The sequence below is a fragment of the Podarcis pityusensis genome, assembly GCF_964106645.2.
Source record: "Podarcis pityusensis genome assembly, chromosome: 11".
Taxonomy (NCBI): domain Eukaryota; kingdom Metazoa; phylum Chordata; class Lepidosauria; order Squamata; family Lacertidae; genus Podarcis; species Podarcis pityusensis.
Genome location: NC_138036.1, coordinates 14424837 through 14440911, shown reverse-complemented (window position 1 = coordinate 14440911; position 16075 = coordinate 14424837). Strand labels below are relative to the sequence as shown.

The window sequence follows — 16075 nt, the reverse complement described above, 5'->3', positions numbered from 1 at the left end:
CTACCAAACTTTTGGAAGACATCTGAAGGCAGCCCTGTTTAGGGAAGTTTTTAATGTTTAATAGGTTATTGTATTTTAGTGTTCTGTTGGAAGCCGCCAAGAGTGGCTGGGGAAACCCAGCCAGATGGGCGGGGTATAAATAATAAATTATGATTATTATTATTGTGTCACTTAAACATAATATTTTCTTTTACCGTCTAGTGTTCTTTTTGTTTGGAATGGCACATGCAGGGAGCGCACCATAATCTTTTCCCTGTTTATGACCTCTAAAGGTCTTAATCCGGCCTGCAGACTGGCACACACAAAGATCAGAGGACTGGTCCCAGGCATAGAGGTCTTTGACATCACCAGGCTATTCCGAACTATAGAAGGCAAGGACTGAACCCAGGACCTTAGTGCTCTATCACTGAGTTACACTCTCCTCTCCTAGCTCCTGACTCAAGGCTTAGGTCTGCCAAAGCCCTGGGAATGTGGAGAATCAGAATAAATGGTGAGCACGACCCACCTGGTCTCATGGACTCCAAAGGGAGAATTAAAAACACACTTCTAAAAATATCAGCCAATAAAATCAATGGAGTGCTGCCCCATGTACTAGGAAGTTCATAACGGTGCATCCTTAGGAGGCTTAACTTTGGCTGGATTGATGAATCCCAGAATCCCAGAATTTCAGAGTTGGAAGGGATCCCAAGTGTCATCTAGTCCAACCCTCTGAAATGCAGGAATCTCAACATGAGGTGTTACAAAGCACGCTGGTCAGTAATCACAGTCCAAAGCTGCAGCTAACCTTTTATTAGCACAGCAGTTCATTCCTGGTGGGTCTTCCTCCAGGAAATCAGTTACTGGGACTGAAGGTCCCTCCCCTCCCCCACAGCTGTCTATGTCTCCTTCAGAGACTGTGCCTACATAGGTGCAGCCAATCTCTCCTCCGCCCTTTGTATGCCTCTCCTGGTTCTGGGAGGAGAACCAGGGGTGAGGAGATTGTCACAGCCGGAGGGAGAGATACCCATAATTCTTCACCGACCTGAATAATCTCTGCCTCTTGGTCTCTCTCCTCCCACTCACCAGCTTCAGCTTCCGATTCTTGACTTCTCTCTGCCACAGACTCTCCCAGCTCACCACCTCATCTTCCTGGTCATCTCCCTCTGACCACTCACTGTCAACCCACCACCACTCGCCGGGCTCTTTTGATGGTTCCCCAGCTGGCTCTTCCCACCATTCCTCTGCGTCCAACCAGTCCAGGACACTGTGTCTCCCATCCAATTTGAAATCATGCTTAGCTTTGCAAATGTGCTAGCAGTTTAATTGCTACACCAATTGCTGCTAAGCAATCAAAAGTTCATGGGTGTTAGGTATGTTCCATTAAATTTTCAACCAGTCTTGTGCATGCTTACTCAGTTTCTTAGTCAATAAGGCTGCAACCCTGCGCACCAGCTATGGCTATTCTGTGGTTGGACTTCCATCAGTCCCAGTCATTCCCATTCATGCTCTGGTATTTGTAGACGGCTTTCATTAAGTGCCCAATTAAGTGCTTCTATTTGTCCTTTCTAGGATCCTGTGGGACAGGTCATTGCTGTTATCCCCCTACCCCATGTTGCTGCAAGCCAAGATCTAACAGCTTGCCTAAGGCCAGGTAATGTAATGAGTTCAGCTTGGCCTACAGAAATGAAAGTGGTTTATGGCTTCTAAACAGCATCCAGAAAAACCAGGCAAGAACAGGAGCCAATACAAACACTCTTGGCTGGGTCAGGTAAGTTAGACACAAGCAGTGCAGCACTGCCTACACTGATTGGCAGCAGCTCTCCAGGTTTTCAGACTGGGAATCGTTCCCAGCCATATCAGGAGTTGCCAGGGGATTGAACCTGGGACCTTCTGCATGCAAAGCGGCTGCTCTACCACTGAGCTATGGCCCTTCCCTGCACAGCTGGATCACGGGGGCCTTCTGTGTACAGATGTGCTCTGCCACCGACCTATGGCCTGCATTCAGACAGTAGCTTTTCCTGGAAACATGTATGGAGCAATTCGCTGGGGCCTCATTTTCCAGTGCCCACATGCCCCTCTGCAATTACAAGACCCACCTACGAACAGACTGTGGGGACAGAAGTGGCAGTCACACCGAAGGATGAAACTGGCATGGACAAGGATGCAGTCGTTGTTTTGGGGCCATTTGCTTTAGTGGTGAAGTTAGGTAATTTTAGACTTTGGACCAAATGGTCTTAACAGGGCCTCCGTCCTCTAAAGAGAACCGTGTGTATCACTTCACTAATACAGTGGTACCTCGGTTAAGTACTTAATTCGTTCCGGAGGTCCATTCTTAGCCTGAAACTGTTCTTAACCTGAAGCACCACTTTAGCTAATGGGGCCTCCCGGAGCACGATTACTGTTCTCATCCTGAAGCAAAGTTCTTAACCCGAGGTACTATTTCTGGGTTAGTGGAGTCTGTAACCTGAAGCGTATGTAACCCGAGGTACCACTGTATCAAACTGCCATAAGGCAGCCCTCCTGGTCATTCGTTTGAGTATAATATAGTAATGCATGCAGATATTTCAAACGAGTAAATTTATGTTGAGGGACAAAGACCCAGGGAATAAGGCAAACACAATAATGACAGACTGGGCAGTTACGTTAGTGCAATGCCTTTGAGTTGCGCAATTAAACCTCCTCCTCCCTCTTCTCCCCACACTGCCCTGTCCCCTCTAGATCTGCTCTGTGTTTCTCTTCAGTCCTCAGGAGCAGAGGGGTGCTCTGAGAGCACACAGGGATAGGATAGGGTGGGGTAGGGAGGTTAAACTGCACACCACGTCATGCTAGAGCAACTGGTTGGTTGTATACCACACTAAAGAATGTGGAAGGAGGGCCTGAATTTCCTCTAAAAAGGAAACAGGGAGAGCAGTGAGTGCATAATATTCTTCAAATATCTCAAGGGCTGTCACATGAGAGATGGAGGAAGATTTTTTCCTCTCCTGCTCTGGAGGGTAGGACTCGAACCAATGGCTTCAAGTTACAAGAATGGAGATTCCGACTTAACATCAGGAGGAACTTTCTGAAATTAAGAGCTGTTTGACAGTGGAATGGTCTTCTTCAGGAGGTTGTGGACTCTCCATCCTTGGAGGTTTTTAAGCAGAGGTTGGATGGTCACCTGTCATGGATGCTTAAATGGAGATTCCTGTGTTGCAGGGGGTTGGACGAGAGGACCCTTGCGATCCCTTCCAACTCTATGGCTCTATGGTTCATAGCACATGGATCAGGAACTGAAAGCCTTCTGGTCAAATGATACCCCCACCAATTTATTATCCAACTTTCCAACATTCAGTCCAGAGGGTGAGGGGAACAGTGGAACTGAACACAGAAAGCTGCTTCATACGAAGTCAGACCATTGGCCCATCTAGTTCAGTACTGCCTGCACGGACTGGCAGGAGCTCTCACTGCCAGATACTCTAGCGCTGAGCTCCATCCTTTCATTTGGCTGTGGGACTTGGAGTAACTCAAGGCACAGGGATCAAGGGTGGGGGGAAGCCTCTGGTGCCCAAGCTGTTGTTGGGTTCCATCTCCCATCAGCCCCAGCTGGAATGGCCAGTGGGCAGGGAGCTGTAGCCCAAGAACACCTGGTTCCATACCACTCAATTAGGTCGTCTGCCCCCTCTGGTTTTATGAGACTAGAGACTGCCTTATCTGGATGCTTTGGAGTAAAATAAGCACAATAGCTGCTTTCTTTCCCCTGCAATGCACTGTTGCCCTCCTCCAGACACACTTGGCCAATGTCCTTTAAACTGAAGGACCCAGGACTGGAGACAGATCTCCAAACAAGGAGGTATCTAACCAAAGCAGAATGAAGCAGTGCCATTACTGCTTGGGATCTGAGACTTCTGCTCATGCAGTGAATGACAGAGTTTAGGCAGTGCATAAACTTACTTCCATAGAACTGCATAAACTTACTTCCATAGAGCCACTTCATTCATATTCCTTTTAAGGAAGTTACATGGGCACTGCTATAGGTTAGTGATAAGGTCTGCTCCTACTACATGTGTCTTGATTGCTTTTTTGTACATGGGGTGTAGAGTCCTTACCTGTTAAAGGTAAAGGGACCCCTGACCATTAGGCCCAGTCACGGACAATTCTGGGGTTGTGGCGCTCATCTCGCTTTACTGGCCAAAAGAGCCAGCGTACAGCTTCCGGGTCATGTAGCCAGCATGACTAAGCCTCTTCTGGCGAACCAGAGCAATGCATGGAAACGACGTTTACCTTCCCGCTGGAGCGGTACCTATTTATCTACTTGCACTGCGTGCTTTCGAACTGCTAGGTTGGCAGGAGCTGGGACCGAGCAACGGTAGCTCACCCCGTTGTGGGGATTCGAACCACCGACATTCCAATCGGCAAGCCCTAGGCTCAGTGGTTTAGACCACAGCGCCACCCGAGTCCTTACCTGTTACATGTGCTTAAATCTCTTCCATTTAAAGCAACTGAGGATTAAATGTGCTTAGTTTTGTCTGGGCTGAGCCCCACACATTGAAATCATTCATGTTGTGGTTCCAGTGTAAAATCTGGTGGCATGTAAGGGGTTCAATGAGGACATGAATTTAGAACAAGCCAAGTGACACTATTTTATTTGAAAAAAAATTCATATTAAAGCAAGCGTCACACACACACACACACACACACACACACAAACACACACACACAAACACTGCTTCTTGAGCCATACAACGACTCATCTGGATAGTTCATTACTGCTCCCATTTTACAGATGGGCAAGTCAAAAGAACAACTTGCCCAAACCTATAAACAACAACAGGCCCAGTCCTGACTAACAAGTTCCTGAATTAGAATTTGAATCTAGAACACCCGTTTTTCTCTTGAACCACATTCTCTTGAGCTTAGGATGCTCATATTTTTATGACGAATTTTATGGAAGCAATATGTTGTGACTTATCATAACACAGGAGTGTAACATAAAGCTTTTTTTTAAAAAAAAAAATCAAATTAGGCTATTGGTTCTTCTAAGCCTACTGCTGCCTGTGGCTTTCCAAGATCTCAGGGATAAGTTGTTCTGAGTCTTACCACACTTCTGACCTTTCTAAGTGAACATACCAAGGATAAAAATTCAGACTTCCTGTATGCAAAATACCTGCTAAGTTATGGCCCCTCCGTAGTTCTGTGCACATACATGTCATGGCATAGCCTGATGCAGAAACATACCAGAGACTCAAGAGACTGCATTTCAGAAAGTACTCACAGTGGTAGGCAAGACAGAATAATACATACACATATGATTTGGTTATAGTGCCTGGAGACAGACAGATAGATCATGCATTCATAGCCGTGACCAGAGGAGAAACTTCCTCTGCCCCAGCTGCAAAAACACATGTCTCTCCTGTATCAGTCTCTGCAGCCACAGTAGGGGCTGCAACCTTCCAACAGTTTGACTTCACCCCCAAATGGGAGACACTTTTCCGTTGCCTCCCAAGAAAGACGGATGCCAACATCCAGTAAATCAAAACTTTTTCAATTAGCTAAAAAGTTGGTAATATAAGGACAGCGAGCTTTAATCAGTCTGATCATTAGATTAATCACCCAAGCCTTTATAGACCAATTCTAAGCACATTTAGTCAGAAGTAAACCTTAAGTGTAATAGTTTCTCTGCAAGTGAGTGTGCTTGGATTGGAACCCTAGTTGATTGATTGGGAATGGGCTAATTTTAAAGGGTGAGGCCAATTTTTGAGTTGGTGCATCTGTTTATCCCTCCATACACCTTTTAAAAATTCTGCTGCGTTACTGCAACAAGCAAAGGAAATTATAATGTTATGTCCATGGTACTATCAATGGGAAGTAGCTTTCGTTTCTCAAGGCTGCAACCCTGCGCACACTTATCTAGGAGTAATTCCTATTGAAATCGGTGGAGTTTAGTTGAGTAGACTAATTGCACTGTAAATTGCTAATTATTTCAAGGTCTGAAAAATAACCACATATTCCATTTTTTGTAGTATGTAAGTTATTTAAATTTTATTCAACAAATTGGTTAAAAGGCAGATTATTAATACATGATCGTTATCGTGTATGCACGTGTTTCAAACACAGCAGTGGCTAAGTATCATTATTCCATTTGTGACCGGGAATTTTCTAACACCAATTGATTGGGTTGTTATTATGACCAAGAATGCTCATAAGCATTCCAGTCACTCAAAAACTGTCAGAATGTTTACAGTCCCCCGTCCAGCTTCTGTAAGGGAAGAAGAAATTGTTGGTCTGGCTAGAAGTAAAACTTCCTATACACTCCAGGGACAGAGGTGGCTTTGTGTGTTAGGCTGGAAGAAAATGGAGGAAAAAGGTGTGGGACAGAATTTTGCATCTTGATTTGGGTCAAATGATTCTTGGCTGCTTATTCTCTACTGCTGCATATTCGGTAATGTATCTGTGCACGCAAATATTTTGCCCACCGATATCTATGAATAAAAAGAGATTGCATTGTGACAACCTGTCTAAAATACAGAACATAGTATTGAATGTTATGGTATTGCAAGATGGTTTGTTTTGGAAGAGGGGAAACTCTGTGTTTTGTTATAAAGGCTTTGATATGAATAGGTGCTCCAAATCTGTTCTCTCTCGCATAATGTTTTTGTTATTTATATCTGCATGTTGCAGTGACAGGCTACAGAATAAACAGAGAGTGATATGTAAATAAACCCAGGCAAATTTTGGAAGGTACTCATTGAAATTGCTAAAAAGGGTGGGAATATGAATGTATAAAGCAAAATACATGTAATATACATGCAGGCACCAATATTGCATACAAACTGCTGAACTCAAAAAGCCCGCCACTGAGCAGTGCTCCCTGTCTCCCCACAAACCATATTGCACAAACCATAGAATTAAAGACTGCATAAACCATAGCATTCAAAATCCCTCAAACCATAACATTCAAAACTATGTCCTGTATTTTGGACAGGTCTCACCACCTTCTGAGTCTAGAGATAGAATCTATACGTGATAAGTAAAAATGGATGGATTGGTCAATTTCTATTTCTCATTTCTTCAGCCTTAAGGTCACTTCTCCCTATTTCCATATCCATTTGCAATTTTTTTTATTATTATCTTTAAGAAATAGTTTGCATGAACACTTGCGCACATTTTTGTATGCAACCTTGTCTAATATAGATATTTTTGCTAGTAGTTTCCACTTAGATGTACAACCATCGTTTTTGTATGTTATTTTCGTGAATATAGGCATTTTTTGTGCAATCTCCCCTTAATATGTACAATTTTGTATGCACCTTTGGGGTGGAGAGCTGCATTGCTAAGTTTGAGTGAGTGCAAATATTGAAGAAAATATGTATTTCAGTTTGTTCGGGAAGTGTTCATTCCATAGGCATGACCAAACAAATGTCTTTCCCAGCCCTGGAGATTAGTACTGATGATCTGTTCGACAATGGCAATATGACTTAGTGTTTATCCCCCTCCTTCTGCACAACACACTATTTCATGCGCAGGATCCAAAATGATTATTTGATTGCAGAATCTTCTTTCCACATGCACATCACCATTTTTACACCAGGATAGCACAACACATGTGCACACTGTGATGAATAAATTTGTTTTTAAAAGATTAGCCAAAACGTGCAGTATTCAACTAACAGAGTGGTTTGCATTACATTATTCTTGGCTTATTATTGCTGACACTGTATTCTTCCGGCATTGGTATATTATAATAGCACTCTGCTTCTAAACATATTGCTGAACTATAACTCTTACTCATGCTCAAGTTCACTGGTTTTAAATATGCTCCAAACTCTCTTGGGTTGTGTCCATTGATACAAGTTTAAGGAGTATTTAAGGATAATTAAAAATTGGTCAGAAATAAGTATCAATGAATTTAACAGGGCTGACTCCAAAGCAAGTCTGTTTAGGTCTGTATCCTTAGTACAGGTTGAATTTCACAACAATTTAATGGGGGTTTTGGTCATTAGTTTTGGTAGTGTGTGTATTGCAGTTTAGATTGGGGGTGGGGGAATAATTCAATCAGGTTGCAGAAATCAGGTATATATTATTGGGAGTAAGCCTATTTTGTAACGATCATGCACAATGTATGAACATAATCCACTGGTAGATGGTCCTGCAAAAGCTCCTTAGATATAAGTCAGAACTGTGTAAGGGGTGTGTAATTCTTTCAATGGTGATTAGGCCGAAGTCGTTCCCCATTTCACTGACCGATTACAGCTGTATTCACTAATCTGTATGGTTCATAATGAATGTGCTTGCACCACTCTTGCGCAGTTCCCAGTCTGCATTGGAGAAAATCCCAGTCTGCTCTGCCTCTCCTCTCTTATATAATATATACTGTACACCCCATATTCAGAGGCCAAAGACTCTTCAGCCAGCTCATGGCATGAAATCGCAAGGCAACACAAAAATTGCAATTAAAGCAAGCAAGCAAAACAAATGAATGAATAAAGCAAATAGCAGAGATCTATAAACAAGCATGTGTTCAACGAAGCAGACACAGGGCTGATTCAGCCTCTGTTAAGCACTCTCAGATCCCATTGATTCCTATGTGCGATACTGAAGCACACAAAGGCGCTCTCTCTCTCTCTCACCGATTTCAGTGAGACTTCAGAGGTGCTTAATTGCCACTATAATTGTGCCCTCTATTACTCCACGATCTGCATATCCCACAATTAACCACCCTTAAATCATCTGCCAATGCCCTTATTCCTTTGGCATCAGGGCGGCTTGGAACATCTGGCAGAGTTCAAAATTCCATTGTTTTTTGTTTTGTTTTCCCTCCATGAGTGTGCTTACTTACCCTAGCCACAAATTATCATTTAACAGGTCTTTAGGACAGCAAGGGAAATTTAAAACCTAAAACACTCACACAAATAAATGCTGCTGGTTTTTTTTTAAAGGAGGGAAATGTTCTGTACGAAATAGGTGTCTTCTGGGAAGGGAGGCGCGGCGGCGGAGGACAGAGTCCTCCTGTTTGCAAACAGAAGCATTTGCATTGATCTGAGTGGGAACCTGACCATGTGCTCCTGTGCCAATTAGGCGCACATCTGATGCTCTGGAATTGCGCAACGGCCATTGCGCATTCAGAACTCGCCATAACAAGAGGAGAAAATGTCAGCCGGGGGCTGAAGGTCTCTCTCTCCCCCCCCCCCCACTCCACCCCCGCAATCCTCCCCAGAGGGAGGCGGGGAGGGCAAATGAGGGAATGGTAATTAAAGGAACACCGGGTGTTAATCGAAACGATAGCTTCCTGATAGCACTAATATTAGCCGTTCGAGGAAAATGTGGGCGCTCATTAATAACCAGCGCCGCACAGCAATGGAAAAGGAATATATATGCGTGGAGCAAATAAAATCCCTCGGAATGTCTCCCGCTTGCACTGCTGGCCAGCCAGCGAAATGTGTGCATGTGTTATATGCGTAGATACACACAGATACAGAAATATAATCAATGCATGCGTTATAGCGATTATCTGGCCTCTCTCCCCCTCTGTCCCTCCCTCCCTCTTCCTGTTATGTTTCTTCCTCTTAATTGAAAATCGTTAAATTTAGGGGTGGGGAGGGGGCGCCGAGGAAGTGGATGGAGAGAGTGGCGGGGCGACTTTTGCATAAGTGATATTTATCGCAAAGGTGAAAACAATTAACTAGCGTGTTCAGATCTTCTGCCAGCGAGGGCAGGCCGGCCTGGCGATGGTTGCGCGCGGCTAAAGGGAGAGACCACCACTACCAGCCCAGCCCAGAAAATGCTGTTAGGAGAAACGTCTGTCTTCTGCATCTCTCTCTGTGTGTGGATAAATTTTAATGGTAAATTTCGAACCAGTGAAACCCGTCGGCTCTTCCTGCTGCTGCTTTTTCGAGTGGCTGCCTATATTATTATTATTATTATTATTATTATTATTACAGGCTGCTTTCTGCTTGAGCAAACAGCCTAAACAGACATTAAATATGTAAAGAAATCACCCCGGCACAGCGGCCCATCTCGCCCTGTGGGGCTTGAGCATGAATTTTTAATAGCTCAGAGAGAGAGAGATGGAGAGACTATACCAAGTCACCTTCCATCATCACTCAAACGCGGCTCTTGAAATTGACCAGACCTTCCCCCACCCCTCTGCACAGGTCGCTGCTGTTGCAGCTGTGAAACTGAGTGGACCAAACGGTGGGTTGTCACTCCCTTGAAATACGCAGAAACCTCCATCCTCGGTGTGCTGCCAAGGCTCCGGTTCTGTGACTCCCCAACCCAAACCGGAGTGCGCTTCGCAATCCACCCCCACCCCACAAGCATTCCCCATTTCCCCCGGCTCTCCATAAGCACCCAGATTTAGTTTAATAATTCATAGAAAGAGGGCTTTTGTTCTTTTGCTCTGCGCACGTCCCCCGCGCTTTTGCTGGTGTCTGCAGCTACGCGTAAAGTCCATGGTAATATCTCCTCCCTCCGTTGGATCCTTCGTGCAATGCCAGCAACATCTCCAATAGACAAGCTGCGGTGGTGAATGTGGCAATATTGGCCATCCCCGCACCGTGGAGAACTCCTTAGGCTGCGTTGCAACAAGTGTGCCAGGGCTACTCGGAACAAAACGGCGGATCAACATCCAAAACGGAGCCGGAGCGCATCTACACGCGGTTTTTCAAAAGGTGCAATCCGCATACTCTTGAAAGCGACGAGGGAACGAGATTGTGGCTGTACTAGAAACCTTATCAAACAATCAAGTTTTTCCTCCTCTTTAACTGACTCCTAGCCGCACCTTCAACGCACCTGCTGGAAGGAAAGCTCGTTGGTTTCAATGGGCCCTACTTTCGCGTAGTGCATTCAGAGGGGAGCTGCAAGGAAGCAGCCTAAGAGCACAAGCCTCTATATGTTTACTCGGAAGTAAGTGTCGCTGTGGAGTTAAAAGTGCAACCTAAATGGGATCGCGACGCCAAAAATGTTCATAATAGTATCTTAGCCTACTGATATTTAATAGGCAGGACAGGAAAGTATTTCCCACCTATTGTCACCCTTGCACCTCTGATTTTGGATTATAATCGGGCAGCTCTGAAGGTCAGCATATTTTTTAATGCTTTGAAATATGAGCTTCTAGACACAAGATGTGCGTGCGGTCCCATTGGAATCCATAGGGTTTACTTCCAAAGAAGGGCGTTGAGGACTTGAATCCTAAAAAGCAAGAGACTTGGGGGTGCATTCCAGCGCTCCCCCCATCCTGAAATTCCTTCGGCTCTGCGTAAATCTCTTCTCAGAAAAATCAGAAAGAAATATGGGACCCCCTCAGCACCCCAGTCTAAAATAACGCCGCGTTAAACCACGAGGAAAACACCACCGTAAGACTCTCTCTGCCCCCCGCCCTTCGTTCCCAACGCTTTGCTTTATTACCGCAAACAACCTTGCTATTAAAAGGGGGAATACCAGGCAAAAGGCGGGTCGATAGACTAATTCAGAGGGTTCTCACGTTAATTATCATCAGTAAGACCCAATGAGAAAGGGGAGGGGGGCCGAGAGGGAGGGAAGGAGCGGGTGGAAGCGGAGCTCATCTTTGGAGACGAGGTGTTCACAAACTGTCTTGTTAGGGAAAGAGTGGCGTGACAACACACACACACGAACAAAGGATGTAGCCACACACCCAGCCTCGCCAGGAAAGCAAAACATTCACACACTCAATTTCCTCTCCTGCCTTAGTTTCCCACGAGCTGGTAACGCGGCTCGTAATTAAGAGAGCAGGAATGCTACTTATTAATAAATCGCCGGAGATGCGTCAGGGGAAAAACCCCCCACTCCCCACCCTCCTAGCGCCCCCTCCCCAAAGGAGAGGGATTTGAAATCTCCTGCAAAGGATCTATCAGTCCTTTGGTATATCTATAGTAAAAGGCAAGGGTAATTTTGGGGATGGGGTGGGAAATTGGGGCGAGGTGAGAAGAATTTGGAAGCGAAGTCATCTCCTGGGGGGGGAGAGGTATCCCTGTGTAGTAGTTTTCCCCTCTGCTAATCAATACCAGCCAACGATTAATTGCAACAGACCAGAATCAATCAAACTACAGGTGAATGAGGCAATTGTCAAGGATAGAGGAGGAGGAGGGATTCCTCTTATTAAACGCGGTTGTAAACATTGGACGGGGGCGTTAGACTGTGTGAGAATGTTTAAATATGCCCAGCTGGAGCAAGCCTAGGAAACAATAGATCTCAATGTACCAGAAATCAACACGCTCCTCTATGACTCTAGCCTTGGGCATCTAACTACCTTGTGATGAAGGGTGATGAAAGGATGAGAGGCGAATCCCCGCGCAGGGTTATCTTTCCATACCCGAGGCTGCACCGCAAAATAGCTGTCAAAACCATGGTGCAATCAGTTTCCCCTACTGATGCATACATTATATGGGATGGAAATATATATATTTATACACATTCCCTTCTGGCGTCTCCCAGTTTCAGCCCATTCAGCGTGATTTGCATAGTAAGATCTGCCGAGCATATCCCCCTGCCCGCCTTTATCCAGGTGATTCATTTGTCAACAATCCGTACTGTAATATTTTTTCATTACGCACAAATGGACGAAATTCCTTGCCATCTTTAGAACAATAGAAGGGGTAGAATGCTTCCCTTAGCTGCCACGAGAGGGCGCCCGCAAACAACTCGGCACACATCAAAAGAACAATATACCAAAAAAATGTGATTGTTCTCTCTCCTTCCCCCTCCCCCCACGCTCAAATATATCCAATCTGTTCTGCAGAAAATAGCGCCCTTTCCCCTGCTTCCTTCCCTCCCTCCCTCCCAAAAGAGTCCCCAAGCTTTCTGATGCTTTCATCTGGTAGCTTTCAATCTCAGAGCCTCATTTTTCGCAGAGCGAACCCGGGTTTTAATTCTCCATTTCCACTCATGATGACTTTTAAATGAGACACACACATATCTGAAGGGAAAGGTGGGGGGTGGGGGTAGACGAGGATGGAAGATTTCCACCTCGACACAACCACACACGCTTTTATTTATCTTGCAGACACCTTAGCAGACTCCAAAGAGGAAAACTTTGGTTTTGTGCTCCGTTTCGAATGTAATAAATAGACGAATTAATTCACAAACAGCACTCAGAGATTGGAGCTGAGAAAGGCACTGTCCTTTCCCAAAGCTGGGGTAGTCAACGTGGCGCTCGCCTGATGCTTTTTGCACTCCCGTTAGCCCCAGACACCATGGTCAGTGGGTCAGCAATGAAGTCCAGCATCACCTGAGGAAGGGGCACTAGGTTGGCGACCCCTGTTTCAAAGCATACACAAAGCTGTAGCTGCCTTCTCCCGCGCCCGCTCCCCGCGCATCCTAAAAGCTGCTCAGGGGAGAAGAGCTGCTCCCTTTTCTCCATCTTCCAGGGAACTTTCCTGAGAGAGAAGGGCACAACACAACACAACAACAACCCCCCTCTCCAAAGAAGATGTCTAATTTTGGAGCATTCCTGCCCGGAAGATGGAAACCTCGGGGACTGTTTATAGGTGTCGCCATCCAGAAGTACCACAGAGACCCAAACCGAGACCACCGAATAAATAATAATAATAATAATAATAATAATAATAATAAGGCGGCAAGGGCGGGAAGGAGAGCAAAGGCATTGCCTCGCGAGCATCCTCTCCCGAAAACCAAGGCGGTTGGTTCTTGGGACAACCCATCAGCCAAGTTCAAAAGCCTGTGCAGCACTCAGGCCCTACACACACACACACACACACACACACACACACACACAGAGGCGAAGTAACCTCTCTCCCTAGCCTCCAACCTGTTTTGACCCGAGGACCAACAGACTTGGCCGCTGGCTCCCTGGGAGAGCGAATATTCTGGTGACCCCCCGTGACACAAGGAAAGACCCGGGGAGAGCGAGAGGGACGGGTGGGAAGGCTTACCAGCAAGTCTTAAGGCTGACATCCTCTGGAACTCGGGTTCCTGCAGCCATTTCCACATTCTCCTGAAGGTCTCCCTGCCCGATTTCAGTTTACTCCAAGGTTTAGGGTTCCTTAGAAGGTCTGAAAGGGTCCCCTGAGAACGGCACAGCACCCTCTGGGCGAAAATGGCCTGGGGGATGCTGTAGCGCTTCAGCTCGGCCGTGATTCTCTGCGCCACTTCTTTGGTGTTGATCTCTTCCAGCTGCCCGGAGTTGTTGACCTGGGTCCCCGAGGAAGAAGACGGGGGCCTCTCCCTGCCGGAGGCCAAGACCGGCCCGTGAGACTGAGAGTGGCCTCCGGGGTGGCTGGGGTGGTGCATCCCGTTGAGGTGAGACATCATAGGCGCCGGAGGGGTGCCCAGGCCCCGCGACAGGTGCTGCTCCCCACGGGCCAGCATGGCAGTGTGCGCGTCGAAGTTAGGGCTCAGCATCTTCTCGTGGCCCGCGGGGCCGTAGCTCTGCAGGCCCTGCTGGGTGTTGTGGATGGAGCCCAGCCCGTTGCCCAGAGGGCTGCCGCCTAAGGGGGACAAGCTCTGGCCCATGCCGGGCATCTCCTTGTAAGGGCTGTAGAGGTTGTTCATGGCCGGGAGGCCCCTCTCGTCGCGCATGAGGGTGAAGCTGCCGCTCACGTTGCCCGACAGGCGCTGGTGGTGGTGGTGGTGCGCGTGCGGGTGGTGGTGCGGGTGGTGGTGGTGGTGGTGCGGGTGGTGGTGCGCGTGCGGGTGGTGGAACTTATCCGACACGGTGGAGATGGGGGGCAAGGGCTGCAGCGGCGTCAGCGTGGTGTAGGTGCTGGTCATGCTCATGCCCGGAGGAGACGAGTCGCACGGCATGCTCATGGCGTGGTGCAACGGGATGGACAGCTCCGCGCGGTAGTCCCCCGCGCCGTCCAGCAACGAGGCCATGCTGGTCACCATGGCTGAACGCGACGAGGCGGACGCCAAGTCCTGGTGGGAAGGCGGCGGCGGAGGGCCTGGAGGCGGCGGCGGCGGAGGCGGCGGCGGCGGGTGGACCCGGAGCGATCCGGCGCTCCGGCTGCTGGGGTGGTGGTGGGGGCTGGGGCTGCCCATCAGCTCCTGCTCATGGCTCGAGGGCCCGTGCAAGGGGCCCAGCGTCTCCATTGTCATCTCCGGGTTCATGGCGCAGCTGTCCAGCTCTTTGGTTAGGCATCGATAGGAGGTGCACGCAGTCTTCATTCAGTCCATGGAGAGGGGTGGTCGGCACCAGGGGGCTTCGCGGGGCTGGGTGCAGAGGGGGAAGGCAGGCAGGCAGACGGAGCTCCGGGGGTCGCTTGGCTCTGGGGAAGGGGAGGAGGTGGGGGGGATCAAAAGCTCCAGCCGCGGCGCTTCGCCAGAGGAAGATGCTGGATGCTGCTGCTGACGCTCCTGCTGTGTTGGGTTTTCCTTTCTTTTCTTTTCTTTTTTTTGGACGGGGGGTGTCGATATAAGGCCTCTCAGTTGTGTGCGTGTGTGAATTGTGTGGTGAGTGCGTGTGGGGGGCGGGAGGGGAGCCGAGAGAGAGAGAAGGGGGGGTGGGGGAGAGAAAGAGAGAGAGAGAGAAGGGAGGGCAGCCACCAGCCTCTCCGTCAGCCTGGCCAGCGCCGCTGCAGCCGCCTCGCCATGTCCGAGCCCTTTCCTGCTCTTACGTCGTCTGTTTGGGTAGCTGGAGCTGTCCAGAGTTGCGATCGAGGCTCGCCTCCCATCAACCTAGCCCAGCCCCGGGGAAAAGGCGGGCTCTGCGGACGGATGGACGAGACGATCGCCCACTCAGGACGCCTCGTCGAGCCAGCCGGCTCAAGGTCTGCGGGAGCCCGGCCAATGGCAGAGGCGAGGAGGAGGAGCGACGCGCCGGGAGGCTTCAAGCTTGCCTGAAGATTCCCAGGCACTGGAATCAAACGCCAAGGAGAGAGGCAGAGAGAGAGAGAGAGAATGAAAGAGAGAGAGAATTTAAAGATGCAGCGTCCTCCTGCCTTGGGTATCGAGACGGAGCTGGCCAGCCCTGCTTTTCTCTTTCTCCCTCTCCGCGCCCAGGCGCAAGCAGGGCGCACGGCGCGCACAAAGGGAACGCGGGAGAGGGAGCTGCTGAAGATGGGGGGGGGGGGGGGGGGGAGAGGAGAGCCACGCCCGGGAGCTGCCTCCCTTCTCGGAAATAAAAACAAAATAACGGGGTACC

General features: G+C 48.1%; 1 protein-coding gene across 1 annotated transcript in view; it reads right to left on the bottom strand.

Annotated features, from left to right (window-relative positions):
- Positions 1–15591, bottom strand: part of ONECUT2 (one cut homeobox 2) — a 77664-nt gene extending 62073 nt beyond the window's left edge. The window contains exon 1 of the mRNA XM_080973545.1: positions 13866–15591. Coding sequence (XP_080829671.1) covers positions 13866–15099 — 1234 coding nt within the window. The 5' untranslated portion in view covers positions 15100–15591. The remainder of the gene's footprint in view (positions 1–13865) is intronic.
- Between the last annotated feature and the right edge of the window lie 484 nt (positions 15592–16075).